This window comes from Nycticebus coucang, chromosome 14, assembly GCF_027406575.1.
Source record: "Nycticebus coucang isolate mNycCou1 chromosome 14, mNycCou1.pri, whole genome shotgun sequence".
In the NCBI taxonomy this organism is placed as follows: Eukaryota; Metazoa; Chordata; class Mammalia; order Primates; family Lorisidae; genus Nycticebus; species Nycticebus coucang.
This window is the reverse complement of record NC_069793.1, coordinates 52,198,711-52,222,381: the sequence shown is the minus strand read 5'-3', so window position 1 is coordinate 52,222,381 and position 23,671 is coordinate 52,198,711. Positions and strand designations below refer to the sequence as shown.

At 53.0% G+C, this 23,671-nt stretch overlaps 1 protein-coding gene across 7 annotated transcripts in view; it reads left to right on the top strand.

The window, feature by feature from the left end:
* Positions 1-23,671, top strand: part of MICAL2 (microtubule associated monooxygenase, calponin and LIM domain containing 2) — a 231,702-nt gene that overhangs the window by 155,976 nt on the left and 52,055 nt on the right. For all 7 annotated transcript variants that reach the window (XM_053560668.1, XM_053560664.1, XM_053560667.1 and 4 more), the window contains 5 exons: positions 6,702-6,885; positions 9,865-10,046; positions 15,509-15,586; positions 20,123-20,277; positions 21,868-23,164. In XM_053560668.1, coding sequence (XP_053416643.1) covers positions 6,702-6,885; positions 9,865-10,046; positions 15,509-15,586; positions 20,123-20,277; positions 21,868-23,164 — 1,896 coding nt within the window. The remainder of the gene's footprint in view (positions 1-6,701; positions 6,886-9,864; positions 10,047-15,508; positions 15,587-20,122; positions 20,278-21,867; positions 23,165-23,671) is intronic.

Below are 23,671 nucleotides of genomic sequence, written 5' to 3'. Positions count from 1 at the left end.
TTTTGCCTTCCGAGGGGCATCACCTGGGCGTACATCTGGAGGCAGAGCTGGGTCTGCACAGTGGCAGGTGGGGCTCAGGTGCCCCCCTGGGGCAGACTTGAGGTTGGCAGCAGAACAGATCCGGTGGCCACCATGCCTTTCAGACCCCAAGGCCCAGGCTGATGGCCTGACGTATTTCTTGTCACTGTCTCACTGTCCCCTGTTCCAGGGTCCTGACACAGGATTCTGGTGGCAGGTTTTAGATGGGGATGGGGGCTGGACAGTGAATGCTCTACTCGCCACACCCTGGGCTGGAGGGTGGGACCCCCCCCACCACCACCAAGGCTTGTGGCTCAATGTGGCTTTGACCTCCTGAGTCTACTCATCCTGCAGCGGCCTTGACTGAGACAAGAGAGGCTGTCTGCCAGCTTCAGGGCCCAGGGACCCACACACTGCAAAGAAGTTGACTCTTCCATTGGTGGGACCTGGAAGTGCCAGAGGTCACATCTACCCTTTGCTGTGGGATGCCACCAGGGACTCATGGCAGAGCCTGCCACCCCCATCTGTCCGGAGGTGGCATATAGGGGGATTGTTTCCTCAGCACTGAGTCAGCTGCTGCCCCAGCCAGGGCTGTGAGCAAGAGGGCAGGACAGTGGAAGGCTACTTCCCTGGTACTTTACTGGGTGCTGCTGGGCTGCCCTTCCAGGGACTTAGAGTTATCCCTGCCCACTCCATTCAGAGAAACTCAGGTGTAGGTCCTGGCTATGCCCAAAGCTGGAGGCACAGAGCTGGCCAGTCACAATGCCTATTAGTGGCATGGGAGGAGAGGGAAGAAAAAAGTCAGGATCCAAGGACTAAAGCTTTGAACCTGCTGGTGTTGGCAAACATCTAGCTTCCTTGCTACCCAGGAGCCCACAGAACTGTAGGGATGATACTGTGTGTGCCCCACCCCTGACCACAGTAGAGCTCCTTGGAGGGGCTGACACCAGCTTGTGGCCCAGATATGGCTGGGGTTTTCCCGGTGTGTGGGCCGGTGTTCAGGGTGAGGGCTGTGGGGAGAGAGCTGTCCTGCTCTGCTGGGGGCCTTGGGGATGTGGCCATGGCTTGACCCACTTGCACACCTGTCGAGGCTCATGTCTGCCCTCAGGTTTTCTTTTAGTTTAATCTTTTGGTCTCTGTACACAGCTGCTGCCAGGGCCAGGCAGGGCCCTTTGAGTAACACTGTCTGCCCCAGAGGGTGTATCCCTGTGTACACACACCTGTACACAAACGGGACTGGGACACCCGCCAGAACACAGCAAGGTGGGACAGACATGCCCCCAGGTGGGAGTGGGCTACACACCCCCCGGAGGTCTCCGGGCACTCCGTTCCTGGGAGTGCATCCTGAGGAGTCACCCTCGGAAGCCCGCAGGAAGGCTCTGCTGTGGCCCGTCCGCTTTTATCTCTAAAGGACCACACACTGTCAAGGGCTTAGCGCTGAAACAGACAAGTCTCCCTCCCACAGCCATTGCAATATCCGGGCAAGGAGTGGGAGGACCAGCAGGCCTTCCCTGGTCCTGCTGGGGGCTGTCGTGTCCCCTCTTACAGGAGGGCGAGGAGGCCGCCCCATGCCCAGTGTCCTGCACATCTTCCTGTCTGTGTGCAGAGACACCCCGCCCTGCCCCTGCCCTGCTCTGCTCTGGGCTAAACAGGAGCAGCCCCCACAACCCTTGCTTCTCAGGCTTCCTGGTGACTGGCCTCCTGCAAGGTGTGACCAGAGGAGCTCTGTTGGGGACTGGAGGACAGGATCCAGGGAAAAGCTGGGGTGTCTTCCCATCTGGTGGGGTGGCATGGCCTCTGGACTCTGCAGCAGCAGCTCTCCCTATTGTCTCTCCGGCCAGTGGCACTCACCTCTGGTCGCCTCAGATCCCCACCTGGCTTTTCAGCTCTTTCAATACCATGGCAACTCCCTTCCTCGTGGACTTTCCTCTGCCCACCTCCTGCTTGGTCCTGTTTTCCTGACTGGATCCTGATGTACTTACTTTGCTCTGTTTCTCAGCTTCTTTCCTTTGGGGAAAAGAGTGGACAAGACAGCAGGGGTGCATTTTTCCAAGTGCAAAGCAGGTAGGAGGCCTGTGACCTTGGACAGGTGTGAAAGCTCCTCTGACCTTCAGCTTCCTTTCCTGTAAATGGGTTAGTAACAACGCGCAGGAGGGCGTGTTGCTCTGTCATCTCCCTGGGTCCCAGGGGTGAGTGGAAGAATGTCCAGACTGGGGTAGAAAACAGGAACAATTTCACCAGCAACAGCAGAGTGAAGGTCCTCTCTGTGGCCTGCAGCAGGGACATGGCCAGGACGGGCCTCAGGACATGGCCACTGCGGGTGACCAGACCCTGCCTAGCTCTGCCTTTCCCAGGCTTGCAGGAGGGCCTGGCCCCGGCACTTAGAGCTTCTGGGATCTCGTCTCTCATCAGGGAGCAGGAGACTGGCCAGAGCACGAAGTCAGGGCTGAGGTGCTCAGTTCTGGGCAGACCTGTTTCCCGGCACAGGCCAGTTCAGGCCACCTTTGAACGCTGCCAGATCCGCCTCACCCCCACCCTCACAGGCCTCCTCCCCCGTGTCCCCCAGCCCTGTTTCAACCGTGGATTCTCTCAGTGGGTGCATGTGACTTCAGGCAAGGAGCACCCGGCCTGGGGAGGTGGAGAGGGTGGCAGTGTGGACATGTGGCACAGGTGAGCACACGGCTGCTGTGTCCGGTGCAGCTGGTTCAGCCACAGTGGCATCTAGCACTGTGTACTCGCTGGGTGGCTCTGGCTGAGCTCTTTTCTCTGGACTCCACTCCCTTCCACTCATGCAGGGAAGATGGCAATGCCTTCCTCTTTGAGCCGTCGGGATGCTGGAGCTGATGGGGGCAAAGTGCTCCGCAGGCACGTGGGCACTGGGTGCTGAGGGGGCTTTGCTGTGTTACTGCCTACCAGTGTTACTCCTGGGACTGGTGCTAGTTCCACAGAGCCCACCACTATGGTGTGTGCATGTGCCCAGGAGCCACCAGGAGTAAAGGGAAGTTTGGATGTAGAAACTGGAGAGATTTCCTCCTGGGGCTCCACTGAATTCTCTATGGCCTGGGCCTTGGCGACAGAGCAGGAGAGGAGGGTGACCTCCTCTGGAGCTCACAGCCTGGGTTTGTGGGGCAGAGGAGGCACAAGCTTCCTTTCCACAAAGTCTCTGCCTCTCAGGACCACCATCCAGCCCCATCCGGGCTCCCCGTGAGCAGCCCTGCTGTACTGTGGGACCATCGGTCAGCCATGCCCTCCACCCTCTAGGAGAGCCTGGAGAGCCATGCTGAGTCCAGCCCTATCCCACCCCCACCCCCGTCAGAACTTTCTGGAAGCTGGACCCCAAGGCATTCCCACAGGTATGGTCTGAGCCCTGTGGTGGGGGACCATGGGCCTGGTACCTCTGCCAGTTTAGCTCGCCGGTGTGTGACCACCTTGTCCTGCCAGGCTGCCCTCTACTCCTCGCTCTCCTCCCCTTATCCTCAAGCCCAGTCAGAGTGGCACCTTCAACCCAAAGCGCCTGCTGCCTGGAGGTCAGATTTCCCCCACTCCACCTCCTCCCTGCCTCACTTGTCGATGGGTGACCTTATGATGTAGGTATCTGTGAATATGCCTGATCTGTCCTGTAGGACAGAAGGAGATCTTCAGGGACAGGACCGGGGAGGCTGATGCATCTCCCAGCCCCCAGAGCAGGTTTGCACACCTGTGCATGTGCAAGCGCATGGGCTACATTCCCAGGCACATACTCACCTGCTTTCAGACAGGAGCCAGGTTTACAGCCAGGTCCTGCAATGCATTTTCATGCAAACAGCCTCCCAGATCTCCATGGCTGGCTGCACCTGTCTTCTTGCTCAGGCGCCTCTGGGGTGGCTGGGTAGTCCTGCGTTAGGCTGCAGGGCTGGGGGTGTGCTGGACTCCCATGGAATTGAGAGGGTTGGCTCCAGGTCAGTTCTAGGTGCCATCAATTGGGGACCCCAGCTGAAGGGGCAGTGGCCATTTGAGACAAGCTCTTTTCATGGTAACCTGGAAAGAGCAAGAGTGATCAGCCAAACCAGCAAGCTCATGTAAAGCCTCTGCTGGCATCAGATCCATGAATTTCCACTCTTCAAAGCAAGTCTCACAGCCAAGACCCACATCAGTGGGGCAGGGACAGATACTCCCACCTACTCTAGCAGGGGGGCGTGACTCCATTACAGAGGGAGTGAAGACCTGTGGACGCATTCCAGCCCAGACTCCCGGCATAAAGGCCACGCACAGTGGTGTCCGTCTGTGGTTCTGTGTGCTCCCAGACATCCAGACCGGTCCTCATCTTCCCATGGGACATCTGACCACATGCTGGTGTCTTAACCCCTTGGTGCTTCATGTTCGTTAGCAGGAAGATGGAGATGATTATAATACTTAGAGGATTATGTGAGGTTTAATGGACTCAATATACGTACACACTAGGGGATACCAGCTGGCAACCCACAGGCTGAGTCTGCCTGCAGGTGTGTTTTATTTGACCTATATCATATTTTAAGACTTAAGGAATTTCACACAAAAATAAAAATTTCTAGAGTTATCTTCACAGGTGGTAAATAGAGGTAGGGAGTGGATGAACAGCGGAGAGGACGCAGGTGGGAGCGTGAAGACCCCGGCATTTGAGGGCTGTCTGCAAAGCCAGGGGGTGAGGTGGCACAGCTGGAGGGGCAGAGAGAGAGAGGCTCATCGCCAGGAGAGGGAGGCTCCGCGTTGACGCTACCGCCCTGGGAACTGGACTCTGCTACAGGGAGCCCGTGGGGTGGTGCTGGAGCAGTTGGGGAGTGGTGGGAGCACAGGCAGGATGACAGGGCTGGGGGCTGGTGGAGAGGTGGAGGAAGCGAGTGCAGCAATCTCTTCCCAGAAGACTGGCTGGGGAAAAGAGAGAGCAGGCTGGGGGCTGAGGGTGAGGACTGGGATTAGAAAGAGTTTTCTTAAGACAGGAGAGCCTTTAGCATGTGTGAATACTGATGGGGAAGGTTGATAGACGAAGACAGGAAAGAGAGGACACAGGGGCCAGGAGCCAAGTTCAGGAAGGGGAAAGGGCAGCTGTTCCACTGTGAGCGGAGAAGGGGTCACCCCTCTAGTTAGCAGCCTGGACAGAGCTGGGTGCAGTCCTTCACGAATTCGTTCCTCAGGCATTTCCTTTTTTGAACATTTGTCTTTACCAGCACAATTCTAGCAGATAGAACAGATAAAAGCCACTACTTACATTCTAATCTCAGGAGAGAGACAATGAACAAAATAAAATTAAAACTCCGTAGTTCATCGGGAGGTATGAGATCTGAGAATAACAATAAAGGGGAGTGGAGGGCCCCGGGGTGAGGGCTGCAATCTCAGGATGGTCAGGGTGGGCCTCAGTGACAGGTGGCATCCTATCGAAGACTTGAAGGTGGTGGGTGAGTGAGCCCTGCCTAGGAGAATCTGGGGTAACATGCTCTAGGCAGCCGCCAGAGCAGCCCAGGGGCCAAGGAGGTTCCCCCTGGAGGAACACGTAGGAGGTGATGTGGTCGGGGCAGAGAAGGCTGGGGACAGTTCTAGGAGTTGAAGTCACAGGGCCCCAGGGAACTAAGTTATATAGGGCTTGGAAGCCCACAGTTTGGGCCTTCAGCTTCAACACTGAGAGGATGAGGTGCCATCAGAGGTTTTCAGCAGAGGAGCCACGTGATCTGACAGGTTTTAACGGGGTCATCCTGACTGCGAGTGAGAACAGACTAAGGGCCAGCATGCAGCCAGAGGGATGGGAGGGAAGCTTGGGAGAGGCAGCTTCTGTGATTCAGGCAGGAGACGAGGGTGGCTGCAGGGGGATAGTGGAGAAGCCTGTGAGAGGTGACGAATTTGAAGGCAGAGCATCTGCAGTCGCTGATGTCCTGAGTGAAGGACGAAGGAACAGAGAAGTCAAGGATGGTGCAGAGGTGTTGAGAGGAGCCACAGAGGCTGAGGCTGCTGCTGTCCGAGATGGGAAGGCAGGGGTGCGGCAGGCTGGGTGGGGGTGAAGACCTCGTGGTCTGACTTGTCTGTCAGGCATCCTGGTGGAGAAGCCACGTGAGCAGCAGTGCGTGCGCATCTAGAGTCGGGAGTGTCCGGGCTGGGAGGTACATCTGGGCATCATCGTCCTATGGGGTTATTTAAAGCATGAGAGCAGATGAGATCAGCAAGGGAGATGGTGGACAGAGAGGAGGAGAGGTTCAGAGATGGAGCACAGGACCTTTCTGTGCTACCAGGGCAAGGGGCAGAGGAGACGGGAAGGGGGTGGCCGTGAGGAGGCCGGAGCCAGGCCAGGCTGCCCCTGAAGCTGAGAGGAGAGGCATCTCTCAAAGGTCATGGTCAGCTGGATCAAGTGCTTCTGATGTGTCCAGAACGTGGGAATGAGGTGTTACTACTGGATTTAGCAAAATGGTGCAGGTGGCCATTTTTGACAACAGCAGTTCAGAAGCTGCTGAGCTTGGACTGCACACTCTGAGCCTTTCAGGACCTTCCCTCCATACTGAATGGGAGGATGAGGGCATCCCTGCCCTGCACACAGGCAGCATGCTCTAAATGCTGGGGTGTCGTGTGGCTCCAGCAGTGGCACAGAGGATAGGAAGTGTCTGGGTGGATCCCAAACCCCTGGTGGAGCCTTGCCAGGGACGCTCACTCCCACCATCTCTCTAGACCTGTTCTCTTCTCAGCAGATGAGCCCACCTCCCCCAAGAAGCCAAAGAGCATCCCTGAGCCTCAGCACAGTGATGGCGAAGGGGACGCCGCCTCTGCCCTGCCCTCTGAGTGGACCCCAGTGAGGATCAGCCCCGGAGAGGACACAGGGGGGCAGGATGTGCTGGCCGTGCATGTCCTGGTCACCAGCGAGGACAGCAGGTAAGCTCGGGCCACTGCAGGATGGAGGCAGAGCCAGGGTTGGAGAGGGACAGCATTTCAGATCTGGTCTTCTCCCCATGCTTGCCGTGTGACCTCTCTATGCCTCCATTATCTCACCTGTGAAATGGGGGAATCACAGTTCCTGTCTCAGAGGGAGCTGGGAGGATCAAAGACTGAACCTATGTAAAGTGTGCAGAACAATGCCTGCATTATAAGTATTAGCGATTGTTATTTTCTCTGAAAGGGCCACCCCAGCCCACCCCCGGCTCCTCCCAGGAGGCAATGGTCATGCAGACCGCAGCAGGGTGCAGAGCTGGTGTCGCCTGCCCACAGGACCTTCCCCTACAGGATGATGATACATCGCAGGAGGAGGGGGGCTCAGACAGGTGGGGCAGAACATGAGAAATGAAGCCCTGGTACTTTGAGTGACTATTTCTCAGAGTGTTGTCCTTGTCCCCTGTGCAGAATCACCTGGACTGGTTATTAGACATGCAGCCCCCAGGCCTGCCCCCAGACACGCTGTACTCATTCAGGAGGTCGGTCAGCAGCGGGTCAACTGCTGGTTATTTACTGGACTCTGAGGATATAGTGATGATCAGCACAGAGCAACAACTCCTTGCTCTCACACGGCTTTGGTAACCAGCCAGAAAACAAGTGGTTAACAAGAAAAGCATCACACATGTGCCATGTAGAGAAAGAAAACGGGCATGTGCTAGAGAGTGGCAGGTCAGCCGCCATAGACAGGTGGCCAGAAAGGCCTCTGTAGCAGTTATCAATTCCCACAATCCTGCTGAGTAACAAATCAGCCCAGAAATGAGTGATTTAAACCACCCACTCTTAATTACACATGTGACTGTGTAATCAGCAGCTTAAGCCAGGCTCGGCTGGTGGCTCTAGTCCTGGTGGGCCCATTTGTGTGTTCAAGCCAGCAGGGCTCTGCTTGGGAGCATGGGTGGCTGTCAGATGAGGTGACAGGGAGCTGCTGGGCCGTGGGTCTTTGGTCAGGTGGCCAAAGAGAAAGAGAGGAGCTCTACAAGGTCTCTTAAGACCCAGGCTTGGCAAGGCACACGCTATTCCTGCGCCATCTGACTGACCCTGGCAAATCACAAGATCAGCCCAGACTTAAGGGAAGAGAAAATAGATGCCGCCCTTTATTGGAAAGAGCTGCAAAGTCCCATCACAACCATCTTTACAAAAAAACTACCACAGCCTTCCTAAGGAGGTGGCATTGAAGCTGGGAAGAGCGAGTCTGGGGAAGGAGGGTGGGGTTCACTGGGTCAGAGGCTGCTGGAGGGGCCAGTTGAGTGACACTAGAGTAGTGACCTTTGGACTTTCCAACAGAAGGATTGGCGTTAACTTGGACAAACATGGAGTGAGGGGGCAGAAACCTAACTGGGAGAGGTATGGGGAGAGGAAGAGGGAGAGATGGAGACTACACCTGTGGACACCTGGCTCACCAATCCTTGAATGTATGCGGACTGTGGAGAGGGGCCTGGAAACAGATATTTTAGCAAGTCTCACAGGTGACTCCAGGTGGGAGCCACAGTCTTGGAGTGCAGCCACTGAGATGGGTGGCCAGGGAAGACAAGGGGGCCTACCTAGCCCAGGTCAAGTCTTCACTGCCTTCTAGGCCTCAGGCAGGCAGGACGTTTTCATTGCAAGAGGCTGCAACCCAGCTCAAAGTAGCTTCGGTAAAAAGAGCGGATACATCAGCTTGTCTGACTGCAGAGTCAAGGGCCGTCCCCCTTTCAGGCAAGATTGGAGCCAGAGCCTTGGATAGCTGCTCTCCCTGGCTTTCTCTCTGCTCTGGTTTGGCAGCAGTCCACAGAGAGGCCATCCCACAGGTGAGACTCTTGGCTGCCGAGGGTTTCAGCCCATGTCCACAAATTCATGTCCATAGGTTAAGATCTCAAGGCAGGCTGCCATTTGCTCCTACTACTCACATCACAGACCCATCTCTGGGACTGATCGGTGGACAGGGCTGGGTGCTGTGACTGGCCAGGCTTGGCATTCTGATGACGGAGTCCAGCAAAGGGGACAAGTAGACAAAGTTCAGGGACCCAGTGGAAAGAGCCACGCTGGATTCACACATGCAGAGAGAGGGAATATCCCATGTATATGTCACTTTTCACTAAGCTGTCACCAGCCAGCAGGTTTTGTGCTTTACCATCCTGGGACTGTGCCTGTGCTATCCTCCTGTCTGGGGCCCTGGCCTCCACTTCTCTGAGTTCCCATCCATTATTTAAGGCCCAAATTAGATACTGCCATCCATTCCAGGGGCAGGAGAGCAAAGTTTTAGGACCTGAAGTTTTAGGACCGGTCCCTGAAGCTGAGCTTTCTGACCCTGAAGACCTCAGGCAGCATCCTTGGGCTCAGTGAGGCGAAAAGACCCACCTGCCTCGTCACAGCTGCCCTATGACTGCTGGGCTCCCTCCTCCAGCCTGTGCTGTTCTGTCCCAGGCTGCCACAACTAAGTCACAGCCTGGGTGGTCCCCAGCCTGGTGGCTTCAGTAACAGAAATCTGTCACAGTTCTGGAGGCCTGAGATCACGGTCTGGGCAGGGTTGGTTCCTACTGAGGGATTCGAGGGAGGATCTGTCCCAAGCCTCGCTCCTTGGCTAGTAGATGACATCTTCCTGTTCACCTGGCGTTTCCCTTCTGCACATGTCTATTCTGTCTAAATATCCTTTTCATCTAAGGACACCAGTCATGCAGAATTAGGGCCCACCCTAACGACCTCATTTTAACTTAATTACCTCTGTAAAGACCTTATCTCTACATCCCTTTCTGAGGTCCTGGGGATTAGAAGGTCAATGTAGGAGTGCTGGAGGCCCAAAACAAAGTCCAAGGCTGGGCACTGGACAGAGAAGACCAAACCCTTGGGCTTGCCCAGGTCCCAGCGTGGGCGGGCACAGTAAGGGCATGTGTTGGGGGTGGGTTCCAGGCTCCCGACTTACCCACTCCCTCCTTCCTCCTCCAGCTCTGATGCAGAGTCGGACTATGGCAGCAGCGAGGACTCCCGTGCAGAGCCCTGTGAAGAGTGGCCCCGGCCGCCAGAATCCCCACCTCTGCCACAGCCCCTCACCCGGCACATCTCTCTGAGGGAGACCCTGACCCGGGCAACCTCTCCACAGTGTCCCGAGGAGCCCACAGGTGTGCATGGTGAGCAGAGAACCCAGCATGTTTGCTTCTAGGATGGTGGAGCAGAGAGCAGAGACCTCACAGCCAGATTTTTCTGTGTGGAGGACCGAGGGACAGTAAGACTTGCCCTGGGTTTAGACGTAGTGGGGCTAGGATCTTTGGGAAGTGTGACGCAGGTGCAGGTGAGGAGATTGGGCCCAGTCTGGCACCCTCGTCCATGAGGAGCTTTAGGATCCATGTGGGAAGACATCGTGGGGCCTGGCTGCATTCTTTTGTCACAGACCAGTAAAGATAAGGGCCTCCAGGGCTCACCTGCCTCCAGTGTGGGTATGGACTTAGGGCCCCCGGATGCTGTTGCACAGCATGCGGCCCTGAGTGGAATTGCCTTCCTGGAGCCTGTGCAGGTGCCTCACAGGGCAGCATTATTGGAGTTGAGGGCTAGTGGGCTGCACTCAAACTTTACCCACACAGTAGGCAATGCTCTTTCACTGAGTACCTGTAACGGGCTGGGACTTGTCCCATATTGGCCTGTGTCCTCCCCAGGACTACCCTGTGAGGTAAGTGTGAACCCTGTTCAGTAGGGGAGCACGCTGACTGCTCTCCTGGAGCTTCGGGGCCAGTCAGTGATGTGGCCAGTGCTGGGTGACTCCCCTCCCTTAGCCCTGGCCTACTTCAAAATGGTTGTTTTTAGCAACTGGGGACCAAATTTTCTGACTTCTGGGCAATTTCTGGGAGAGCTTGGGAAGAAAGGCTATCTGAGCCGTGCCACTGCAAGAATGGAGCCTCTGCTGGCTGGGAGAGCTGGGTCTCAGATTGTCCTTTGCCGCCCTCTGCTGGCCAAGAGAAGAATTGCCCCCCGGACTAGGGCTGGAGCTGGAAAGAACTCAGATATTTTTAAATCCTGGAAACTCTGAATTTATCCTTCTGAGTCAGCCTTGTTATTGAATTTTTTTTAAAGGAAAAACTGCTAAATACCATTTGTGTGGCTATCCAGAAAGGATTGGCCCTGGCAATGGGCAGAGTACTGGCCTGTGCCTAGCCGAGTCTGGCCCCGACCTTCGTTACGGCTTGGCCTTGATGCATCTTTCCGTCTCCCCAGGCTGCAGCCCGTCATTTACAGAGACGAAACCTGCCTGGCTTTCATGTCTTTCCTCTATTTCTCCACCCTCCCCAGTCACCAGGGGATTTCAGGCAACTTATAAGAAAGGCAAAACAAAATTGCGTGTCCATATGTATGAACAATCAAGACTCAGAATCAGGTTAACAAAACCAGTTTAGGAAGTCTAGACCCCAGAGAGGCAGACCGTAGTCCTACACAGTTGCTCTAATTGAATTATAAGATTAATTCTGGATTTTCTGCAGCTAATGTTAAAAAAGGAAACACAGACAATTATTGTTATTAATATGAGGGAAAAATATATTGGTTTACAGCAGGGTCTCAGAGCAGGTGCTAATGCTTAACTCTACAGGTTTCCGCTCATCTCAATCACATGATATTGAGAAATGTATTAAATTGTGTCTTAACAGCTCCTCAGAAAACATAGCCATAGTTTTTACTCAAGGTGGTTTCTTGTATAATCTGACAGGTAAGGGCAGGACAATGAAACATAACTCACTTAAAGAAGTTCTCCTGGTGGGAAGGGTGGGGTTAACTAAGGCAGTGTGGCCAAAGCTGTTCATTCTGACAGTCCAGTTTAACTCTAGGATAAAACAGCAAGGAGAGAAGTGAACAGACTTTGTGACTTTCAAACAATTTTTTTTCTGAGACAAGGTCTTGCTCTTTTGCCCCCGCTGAAGCACAGTGGTGTTATCATAGCTCACTGCAACCTTAAACTCCTGGGCTCAAGCCATCCTTCTGCCTCAGCCTCCTGAGTAGCTAGGACCACAGGCATGTGCCACCATGGTCGGCTCCATTTTTCAGCTTTTTGTAGAGACTGTCTATCTCCTTACATGCTCGGCCTGGTCTTGAATTCTTCAGTGACCCTCCGATCTCAGCCTCCAAGTAGGTGAGACTACAGGCACATGCCACCAGGCCCAGCTATTTTTCTACTTTTTGTAAAGACAGGGTTTCACTCTTGCCCATGCTGGGCTTGAACTTCTGGCCTCGAGTGATCCTCCCACCTCCATGCTGGGATTACACGCATGAGCTGCCATGCTCAGCTGGGCTCAGGCAATTTTGTACCGACTTAGTCTTCATCGCTCATTGCTTTGATCAGTGATAGGCAGACCGTGCTGTGAGGTTAAAGCTCTGACACAGGTCTCGATGCCTGTAAGCTTTGTGTTGCTGGTTATGGAAGCCCCCTTACCATACCAGATAACGTAGTGTGTGTGTGTGTGTGTGTGTGTGTGGGAGGGGGGAGTGTTACGCAGCTTCATTAGCCACAATTCTCACCCAGATAAATGCCTCCAAGGTCAGCCAAGGGAAGGCTGGACAAGACCAGGATAGATTGCTTTAAAAGGACTCCTGGTCAGCACAGTCATGCTCATAGAAGCATGATTTACATTAGTCAAAAAGCAATGAACAAACTGAATGTTGTTCAGTTGACAGATAAATGGATCAATAAAATTGACAGATAAATGGATCAATAAAGTGTGGAATATAGTGTTTTCATTCTGTGAACTGTTATTTGGCCTTGAAGAGAAAGGAGCTTCTGACACAGGGCTACAACAGAGATCAACCTTGAGGACATTATACTAAGGGCAACAAGCCCACATAAAAGTGGCATTATATGATGCCACTTATATGAGGCCCCTAGGGTCGACTTCATAAATACAGAAAGTAGAATGGTGGTTACCAGGGACCAGAGGAGGGTAGAAAGGGGGAAATGGTTTAATGAGTAGAGAGTTTCAGTTTGGGATAAAGAAAAAGCCCTAAAGATGGACGGTGGTGATGGCTGCCAGTAATGTAAATGTACTTAACACTACTGAACTCAAAAATGTTTCAGATGATAATTTTTATGTTAGGTACATTTCCCATGCTTTGAAAGAAGACTTCCAGGACTGCCTCAGTGTGGTAAGGAACATGTCATATCCTGGAAGTTCACAGATTGTGCCCAAGGTAGCATTATGAAACACAGCATACACCCTGCATCGTGGAGGCTGTAGAAAACATTTCCCTAAAACACCTGGTGATTTTTTTTTTTTAAAAGGGAGTCTCACTCTCTCACCCTGGGTAGAGTGCTGTGGCATCATAGCTCACAGCAACCTCAAACTCTTGGGCTTAAGCGATCCTCTAGCCTCAGCCTCCTGAGTAGCTGAGACTGTAGGCACCCGCCCTGATGCCCAGCTAGTTTTTCTATTTTTCGTAGGGAGAGGGTCTCATTCTTGTTCAGGCTGGTCTCAAACTCCTAAGCTCAAGGGATGCTCCTGTCTCGGCCTCCCAGAGGACTAAGATTACAGGCATGAGCCACCACACCCAGACTGGTTTGGTGATTTTTAAAAATCTTGTGTAAAAAGCCAGTTCCTAGGTTCTCATCTTCAGAGATTCAGATTCATTGGCTCTGAAGTGAGGCCAAGTATCTGCATCTTGCAGGAGCATCCCTGGGTGCTTCAACACAGCGGGCCATGCCTTGCGCTTCAGAAATCTCAAAAGCAATCCGAGTCACAGCACCAAAAAAGAAAAGAAAAGAAAGAAACCTCAAAAGCACAGCTCTGTGGAGGGCCTGCCTAGATGAGTTAGGTATAAAATGCATTGGATTTTCCAAACCTCCAAATGAATTAGATTTTCGGCTATAAACTGGTTAGATTTAGGACAATCTGCCCTCAAATTATTCTGGCTAAGATGAATTGGAATTGGTATTTCTGGCAATAATTTGATAAGAGGCTGGTCCAATGGCAGATGTCCTCTGGTCTGTAACAATAAAGCCTTATCAGCAGCAGCACACGGCAGAACCCTCACCCCGTGACTATGGTTGTATAGCAGGTTACATACTCAAATCCCTGCAAGTGCTCCTTTAAAGTAAATATAAATTAAGGACACATCAAATATAAATTAAAGAGAAAGGAATCAGTCTCACTTTTGCTGTTCAGAATTACTCTATGAAATCATTTCCCAGAATCACATTTAGGATCTAGAAAAAAAGAAATCATCACTAGCCATCCTATTGTTCCGTTCCCATTGTGGTAAAAATGTACATGTGTGCCTTATAAACAGCCGTGACTGAAGATGTTTCGGGAACTTTAGTCATTTCTCATAGGTTCCATTCCACAAAGTTAAATGGTTAACTCTGGTCAGCAGGATGTGGCTGGGCTTAAAGCCTGCTTGCTGCTTAGGCAAAATATCCACCTTGAAAAACCCAGCTGACCTACACTGCCATGGGGAGACTGCATGCTCAGGCAGAGACGCAACCCTGGGAACAGGCCCGTGGGCCTGGGGACCTGCCAGGCAGAGCAGGCACAACGTGTCTCCATGGGGAGAAAGGAAGGAGAAGGATCAAGAGTCCAAGGAACGGACTTGAGAAAGGAAAGCCCAGCTTCAAAGAGAGAGCTGTGGCCTGGGAAAGAACAGAGGCGCTGCTCTGAGACCTGGCAGGAAGCAGGACCCCAGGACTGTTTCAGGAGAGAAAGCTGGAACTTCAAGTCAGAGAGGCTTGTGTTTAGGCCTCCCCTACTTCCATTCTCCCACATCCACACCCCTCCTGCAAGCTTTCTCTCCTTCCACACCTCCGGCCCCTGCTGTGTGAGCACTCAGAGGGGCCTCGTCCCCATTCTGTCTCTGTAGATGTGCTGGGGACACAGAGCCCTGGAGCCTGGGAGTGAATCCGAGGGCCCCGCTGGGGAATAGCGCACACAGATCCCACTCTCACGCCCTGCGTGGCCAAGACCCATTTTCCTTCTGCATGTGGTGTTCGTTCTGCTCAGCTAATCCTCAGGGCCTGCGGGCAGAAGGTCTTCAGTACACAGCATCCTCCAGATGTGTTTCCGTTGGAACCAGACCAAGAGGCAGTGTCACGACCACGGTCTGTCCAGTGCTTCAGTTAAAGCTGGTTTCCAAAGGGCTTTCAGGGCTCTGTGGGGCCAGGGCAGGGTGGAACTGTCTGCAGCTCCTGACTCCAAACCCAGCTGCTCCAGTCTACCTGTTCCATACAGGAACATCGATGCGCGGCCTCAGCTTTGAGGCACCATTGGAATATAAATGAACAGATAATACGTGTGCACACACAAACACACTCGTGTTTACAGGTTGCAAGTAGATCTCACTAGCGATCAGTGACTTAGAATGATGGCACAGGATTTGAGGCACTTTCTGCCTGAGGGCAGTAATTGTCCCATAGCAGGGTCTCAGTAAGTACTCAGTGGGGGAATGAATGGATGGTTTGGCGTTGTGTGTTACTGAGGCTGGGAAGTGCTATCTGGGGGAAGGAAGGGGCTCATTGGTCTATTAACTTTTGGTGAATGGGCCATAGGAGAAAAACACCTGTTTATTCTACATGTTGAACGGAATCCTCTCTCCCCACCTTCCCTGCCCCTTCTTTTTTCCACAGCTGCTCTGCAACGGGCCAGTAGCTTCCAGTCTCCAAACCGGAGCATATACCAGAACTGGAGAAGAGAATTCCGGTCCAGTGAGTCACCAGCTCTTGGGGTGGGGGGTGGCGGGGGGGGGCAGGGAGGAGCAGGGGTGGGGTGTGACAGGGTGGGGCAGGGCAGGCAGCTCTCTGGTTTATTCTCCGGGGCAGCTATTCTTGTTCCTGACATGGGGTCTCCTTGGACATGGCCTCCTGTGTGTGAGGAGCTAGAAATGAAATACAAGTTTGACTTTTCCCCTGCTGACTAGAAGCAGCATTTTCCAAGGGATTGGGGGCCCTCCCTACCTCCTCCACCCCCTACTCTGGAATCTTGGGGCCTTAGGACTCTGCAGCCTCACCAGGATGCCTTAACATCCTGCTGCAAGCTTTTTGAAACACAGATGGGTACACTGAGGTCCAGGGACTCTAGACTGTTTGATTCTGTACCCTGGAGTTGGGCGGAGAGGTCAGCTTAATGGCCCCATGCGAAATAGGAAGCTATGTACATGCACAGGCATGCACGCACACATTACACACACACACACACGTGTGCACGCACACACATACCTGTTTACAGGTACATGCACACATAGGCACACAAACAGGCACACGCGCACACATGTGTGCAGACACGCACCCACACGGCCCCACTCCTTGTTCTGAGCAGATCTTGGCCCACACAGCCCTGGGAGATCAGGCTGGGTGAGGACCAGGGCCGTGGTGGGTGCCAGGGCAGCAGGCCCCTTCTAGGGTGCAGTGACCACACACAGTCCCACAGCATGGGCTCACCCCCAATTCCAGGTATCACAGCAGTTACAGAGCAGAAATCTCCTGCCTAGCCCCTGAGGGAGGGACAGGGGACTCTTCATTAGATTCCAAGTCCTTTGCTGTCTTCCCCTCCCCTCTCTACCCACTCCCTCTCCAGCCTCACCCCAGGAGAGGTGGACCCAGAAAGGCCTTGGGTTAAACGGGGTTTCTATTAAGAATCATTGCACCATTGGAACCGAGTTCTGGCTTTCCTTCCATCGGAGTCAAGGCTAACTCCGGCCAGTGAGTCATTCCCTGGCATGCCTGGACTGCCCACCCTCTCTCTAGGTCTGGGTGGGAAGGGGCACCCCAGGAGTGGAAACCAGACCTGCAGCCTCACCTGGAACAACCCCAAACGACTCTTCAATTGCCTGACAGCCCCAAGCATAAGAGCAGAGGACCAAGGGACTCACCATTTCCCTTTGTCCATTATCTTGCTTACTGCCTTGCTCCAGCCTTCCCTAGGTCCCTGGGATCCTGCTGCCTGCCTGGGACAGGACTGTGTGGCTGCAAAATCTGTTTTTACCCTTCTGGCCCTCTTTTCTGAGTGCCACCAGTGTGGAGTATTCAGTCTTGACCTCAGAAACTCCCAGTCCCCAGCCTGGAGTGAAGAGCAGAGAGGCTGGTGAGAGAGGAGGCCGCCCACCCCCAGGAGGGTCAGGTTGCTGGAGGAGGCACAGGAGAGAGAGGACTGCTGAGCAGCTCCATGGTTTCTAGGGCCTGGGGACCTCAACCTTAGTTATATAGGAAAGCTGGCTTGAGGGCTTGGGTTTGAATCTTTTCTATCTGCCTAGTGTCTAGCATGGTCTGGCCCAGGGGAGGAATCCAGTTCTTGTTTGATGGCTGAATGAATGAACCAAGAAACAAGCTAGCTGCAGTGCAAATGCAGCACACGGCCTGAGGCCTGAGCAGGCTGCTACCCCTAGAGGGCGCTCCAAGACCTTGAGAGGGATTTGAGCCTCCAAATTCTGAGAAGCTACTCTCTGGAACCCCAATCCTTATGAAAATTCCAGGAGCCAGTCGAAAGCCACCAGAATCATCTTTTTGGTTATCTTTATTTTTTCCAAAGGGGCCTCTCTATGGAAGGGCTGGTCTTGTAACAGGAAGTGGAACCCTGGGCACTATCCCACTGGCCCCCAGCCTTGGACTGCCCTTGGCACCCTCCGCCAGCTGACTGCACTACAAAATGACCTCTAGGACCTAGGAGAAAGGTCGCCACAGCCAGAGGATCCCACAGAGAGGCCTGGAAGCTGTCATGCAGGCTCCAGGTTGCTCATCACCCCCTGTGCACAAAGGGACCCTAAGGGCCAACAGCACCCAAGACAAGACCCCTGCAGAAAGCAGGCCAGCCCTGTTGGGGACCATACCCAGATTTCATGCAAAGGGCTCAGAGAGAGGCTCTGAGTTAGCAAATGAGGGCTCCTGGGCCTGACAGAGAAGCCCTGGCTGGGGTGAGCGTGCAGCCCCCTCCAGAATGGGTCAGGGGTTCAGCAGAGTCGTTATTGGATGCCACTTGTATGCATGAGACAATGAAAAGGGATGGACTTTGCATTTAGCACACAGGTAGCATTTCCTCTGTGTCCTCCACCGCCGGGCAGCTCTTTATCCCATTGCCTTCCCTCAACCACCCCACACAGCAGCACCACATTGCCTATTTGGAGGATGAGAAAACCCAGGGTTAAGTAACCTGCTCAGTGGCAGGCAGCTGGTAAAGGGGTGGAAGGGGAGGGGTTCCAGGCTCCCTTTGACCATCTTCTGAGGCAGCTGCTCTCAACCTGTGTGTCGTGGCCCCTTTTTAACAATGAAAATACATTGCAGCCTTAGGAAGGTTGAGAACCACTGTGAGGGGACCCAAAGGCGCCAGCCCAGGCAGGTGAGGTTTCCGGTGGGCTCCCAGCTGGGCTCTGCTCCCCTTCTCTTCCCACCCCTCCCTGGTCTGCCCCACATCCCAGGCCACACTTGGATGGCAGCCCAGGGCCAAGGGCTTGGTTCCCCGCGTCTCCTTGGGCCCTGCTCAAGTGAAGACAGTGCATGAAGACTACGTGTGGAGAGAGAGACCCGGGCCTGGGTGGGATTAGAGAGAGGAGGAAGGAACAGCTTCTGCATCATGACCTTGGGAGCCCTGGGGCTTTTCTGTCAGGGTTGGTTCTCAAGGCGGCCCTTGAGCTTTGTGTCAGAACGCCTCCTGAGAACTGCTTAGGGGAGCAAAAAGGCAGTCTGCTGAGCTGAGGGGATGTGAGACAGGTGAAGGCGTCTGATTCAGGAGATGGCAGAGGGAGGCAAACGAGGGGCCAAGGAAGAGGGGAGAGGAATTTGGCAAGCGGAGGACAGGAAGCAAGGCAACAACTGACTCACAATTTTTGCCTTTTTAGGCTCGAACCTTCTCCTTGTGGGCTGCAGCAGGGTGTGGGCAGCGGGAGGCAGGCCAGTCACTCCCCAGCAGCTCCTTCCTGTCACCCCCAGTTAGATCTCTTCCCGAGTTACCTTTGCCTCCAAAGCGCTCGCCATCTGCTCAGACCCAGGGCTGGGACTCAGGGCTGACGTGATCGCCTTCACGGTTAAGGAAAGCAGGGCAGGGTCCTGAGAATCTCCACGTGTGGTCCCCTGTGTGAATGGGGCTTGTTGGAGCTCTCCTTGGGGTGGGACTTAGGTCTGTCTACCTGGTCTGTGTGGGTCTCCCAGGAAGAACCTGTCACCCAGAGCTTTGGGGAAACTGAGACCAGGGGACTGTGTTGAGTTGAGAAGCTACAATCTGAAGGCTGGTCACCTTGGGGGCAAACTGAAGGGGACAGCTGAGCAGCTAGGAGCAGGGAATCAGGCAAAAATGTAGGCTGGTCAGGTGTGGTGGACCTGGGCATTTCTGAGTGTGTCACGATGGTTCCTAGGAGAGCAGATTGGGCTTGAGGGCAGACACTGTGTGGGCTGATCTGAAGGGGTGCATGGCATTTTTCTGAATCTCTTTGAGGACAAATGATCTAAAATTCATCCAATGTGGAGAGAAAATGCTTGGGATTTTAGATTTAACATGACCATACTGGAGAGGGAGACGCAGAAGCAGAGGGAGGGAAGGAGAGTCAGAGGGATCACATGCTCATGAGCCTGGTTGACCCTGTGGGCTACGAGTGTCAGATTCTGCTCTAACGGGGTGGTTTCAGCTCCCCACAGCCTGGAGCAAGCCTGTGCCCAGGACCCCTGCCCCACTCCTACACTGCATCCTGGTTACTCTGACCAACAGGAGCTTGCCACGGACCCCACTTCACATGCTCAAATGACTCCGCACCCACTGAACCTTTGTGTCTTCTTAAAATCTCAAACCAGCCATAGTGTCTGAGAGTCCCTCGGTGCACACGAGGGCAGGAAGAGCCCATTTCACTCGTTGTGAACATCTGCCCTGTTGGTGCATGATGGTTGGCATCTCGGGCTGAGAAACCTCAGACGGCCTACTGCCTAAGTGACCTAATAGCCCCAGCTCCCAGCCACAGCGGCCCTAGGGAATCCTTAGAGGCAGACTCCCATTTCTAAGCAATGCTCTGGAGCCCCCTTCTCACATCCCCTGGGAGCGCGCTCACCTGAGTCTGAAACACCTCTTCTCCCTGGAAGGGTCCTGCCACTCCAGTTCTCACTCCCCCACATCCCACGCTGTGGCACCAGGGACCTCTGAGCCAGGCTCTTGGCCTCTTCCTCTTTCTGGCTCTGCTTATAGAATGGGAATTTCACTTAAAACCTCCTCTTTTCCTGATAAGGTAATAACAGCTGTGTAATGGGGGAGTGTTCTTTTCTCGGTAGGTTTGACATCAATGAACGAAAGAACCGTGTCACCTCCAAAGGAACCTCCTCCGCCTTTTCCTTTTTCTTCGTCATCCTCTTCATCTTCCCTGCCATCTTCTTCTTCTTCAGCCAGTATCCCTAGGAATGCTCTGGAAGGTTCCTCTCCACCTCAGGTGAGTGCCCCTGTGGGCCCTGCACAGCTGTTAGAAGCTGAGCTGCCCGGACACCTCCCACTTTCCTCTCCTAACTCTGGATTCTAAGTGCTCTTAGGTCAACCCAAATGCAAAAAGTCAGCACCAGAGAAATACTCTGCCAAAAGTCTACCCCAGCCTTCATCACATGTGCCTTTCATGAAAGTTCGTGCTGTTCCTTGGGCCACCCCCCAGTCACTCCCTCAACAAACTCCACAGGGTACAGATTTCCAGGTACAGGACTGTACTGTGGGGTGCAGAGATGCTAAGACCCATGCTCTTCCCTTGCAGGATTCTCTGAGGGTATGAGGAGCTCACAGCTAAAAGATAGGCAGGCACAGAAGCGAGGGTGCCTATGGCAGCTTCCAAGAACCTTGGAAGCAATACCCCACCCTTGAACAGAAAATGTCATGGCTGACATGCAGGGCTAGACTCTTGCCTCCACATGTACTTGGCAAGCTTCTATTACCTGCCAGACTCTGTTCTGGGCTCTGGGAAATAGAGTATACAAAACAGAAAAGATGTGTGCTCTTATGAAGCCCCCCAGCCCATGACCTGTCTCTGGGCACCACAGCTCTTAAAAGGCATAGCCAGTCCTAGAATCCACTCATGTTCTCCCTTTACCAAGAGCCACATTCCTTCATGCTGAAAGTAGCTACTTCCTTCCTGGTGCAAGGTGTGAGGTTCAAAGAGGTCATCAGAAGGCCCTACAGGCCATCCTCTTGCCACACCAGATCTGCCCAGAGGGTGGCTATTTCTCCCTATAGTGATGGCTTCGGAGGAAGAAGCCTTAGTTTCTTGGTTGTTGGAGGAATACACCTATAGGTGGCACCTGACCCTTAGTAGAACCATGGCTGGGTATGGTAAGTAAGAGCTTATCTCCCCCGAGGTGCCTGTCACCTGCAGAGACCGGGCCAGCCCTGTCTGCACGGCCCAGGAGCTTGTCAACAGCAGGGTCCATGCCTTTGCCCTCCCTCTGGTTTCCTGCCCACATAATCCGGGACCCAGAAAAGCCTTTGATCAGGCAGATCCTGGCAGGACCCAAGAAAGCAACATTGAATTTGGGTATTGAGATGTAGAGAAAAGAAGGGAGGAGGTTTTAGAAATTATCTTTATTTTTTATTTATAAATATTAGTTGTCTATTTTTCGAGACTTTGGGGAAAAAAAGAGAAGTTAACCGATGACTCCATACTGAACCTTAGAGTCAACGCATTCTATGATAGACATACTCTTATCTGACAATGTGAATGATACTTTTTTGCATTATTATTATTGCTCAGTATTTCGTTGCAGCAATCGTCTGATTTCTTTTCTGAATGTATTTATCTTCGTTCTTTACAAGATTTTTGTTTCTAGTCCTTATCTTAAACGTTGTTATTGTCATTAAATTTTAAGCCCTTTTAATTTTGTGAAGGCTAAAAGTGGAAACCAAATAAACACATATATATGTACAGAGAAAATTTAAAAAATAAAATAAAAAAAAAGAAGGGAGGCGGTTATGAATTGAGATTTGCCTTCTTCATATAAAATAAAGGGTGGGAAACAACAGCATTTCCGCCCATCCCTTGTAGGTGACAGCTTACGATCCCCCTTCACAGGATTTGAGAGGTCACCGCAGTCCTTCCACTCCCATCTTTCTGAGGCGAGCCAGAGCCCAAGGAGGACCCAGGGATATTCCCCTATATCTGCCTCATCACCCAGGGCTGGAGTGGGCAGAATACTGCCTGGTGAGCCCCGGGAGAGATGCAAGCCCTGTGGAGAAGGCCTCGGCTGGGTGCCAGGAGGCAGAGGCCCCTGCTGGGGACACCAGATGCATCCACAGAGACCCACCCCTTATTGGGGGGAAGGACAGGTGCTCACCAGACCAAGAGCTATGTTCTAGAAATGAAGAAGAATCAAGAGACGGGAGTATTGGACCCAGGAGGGAGGACGAAGGTGGGCCAGACCTGGCAGGGGAGAAGAAGTCTGGCTTAAAGAAGTTAGTCCTCACTCAGGAGCAGAAGACCAAGTTGCTGGATTGGAATGACTCCATCCCCGAGAGGGCGCGCCTCCAGGCTGGGGAGCAACTTTCCCAGAAAAGTGCTGAGAGTGGGAGAGGAGGCCGAGTGCTGAAACCAGTCCGTCCCTTGCTGCTCCCTCAGGTGGTGAAAGAGACCCTGCCAGCCCAGAGGGAAGCCTGGACAGAGGTGGGGTCCCCCGCAGAACAATCCACAGGGGAGCCCAGCATGACTCCACCCAGGTCGCCCCTGCGTGTCATCACCAATGCCATCCGAAAGTCCCTCTTCCCCAACTCTGAAGGTGGGAAGAAGGCCTGGGCCAAACCAGAATCCAAAACTTTGCCCACTCACACCTCCACTCGCTCATTCAGCCTTTGGAAAACCAGTTCCAGTAAAGACCAGGACCCGCCCTCCCCGAGGAGAACCATGGCGGGCAGGGCATCAGCCTTCTTCTCTCTGGGCACCCAGGCTGCCAGGGCCACGCAGTCCTTGGACCTCAGCCCTCCTGACCCTGCCTTCCGCACCCACAGTTTGCCCAATCGGCCATCCAAGACCTTGCCTGCACTCAAGTCCCCACCCTGCAGCAGGATTGAAGATGTCCCTACACTCCTGGAGAAAGTGAGTTTGCAAGAGACCTTCTCAGAGGCTTCTAGGTTTCCAAAAAAAAGAGTCTCACTTTTTTCCTCTCTCAGACTCAAAGACAAATCTTTTGAGAGCCTCCTCCAAGAATTCAGACAAAGAAAGGACATCAGGGACCTCTTTGGCAGTCCCAAGGGGCAGGTGCAGCCTGTGCTTGCGGAGAAGCTGGTGCAGCCTTTCAGAAGTGCCTCCCTGCGGCAGGCGGGTGCTCCTGCTCCTCCGGAAGATGCAGGTAAGTGGCTCTTTCCCAGCAGACATCTCTGGTCCTTGCTGGGCTTTTGTCATCCTCACGGGGTTAGCCAGCCGGCTTCTTTCACTTTGTTTTTGGCTTCTAGAATTCTGACGAAAGTAGGAAAAATTGAAGTTGAAACTTTTGAAAAAATAATCTGAAAAATTTCGTTTTGAATTATGTTATGGAAGGTGTTGAAAAGAGACAAAGCGTCCACCCTAATTCCACCACTCTCCCACTTGTGTTTTTTACTAGATTGTACGTAAACATTTTTATCTTGCAATCAACATTACTTCATAGGCACTATGCGCATTATCACAGCCTACATAAATGTGATTTAATAGAATAGCCTATCTAGTGAATATGTTATCATTTAGTGAATTATTTCCTTATTGTTTAAATTATCGGTATACATACATGTAAATTATATGTGAATATTTTTATATATGGTGTTGAATGAACATCTTTACACGTATAACCTTTTCTTTCCTTTGAATTATTACTTACCTA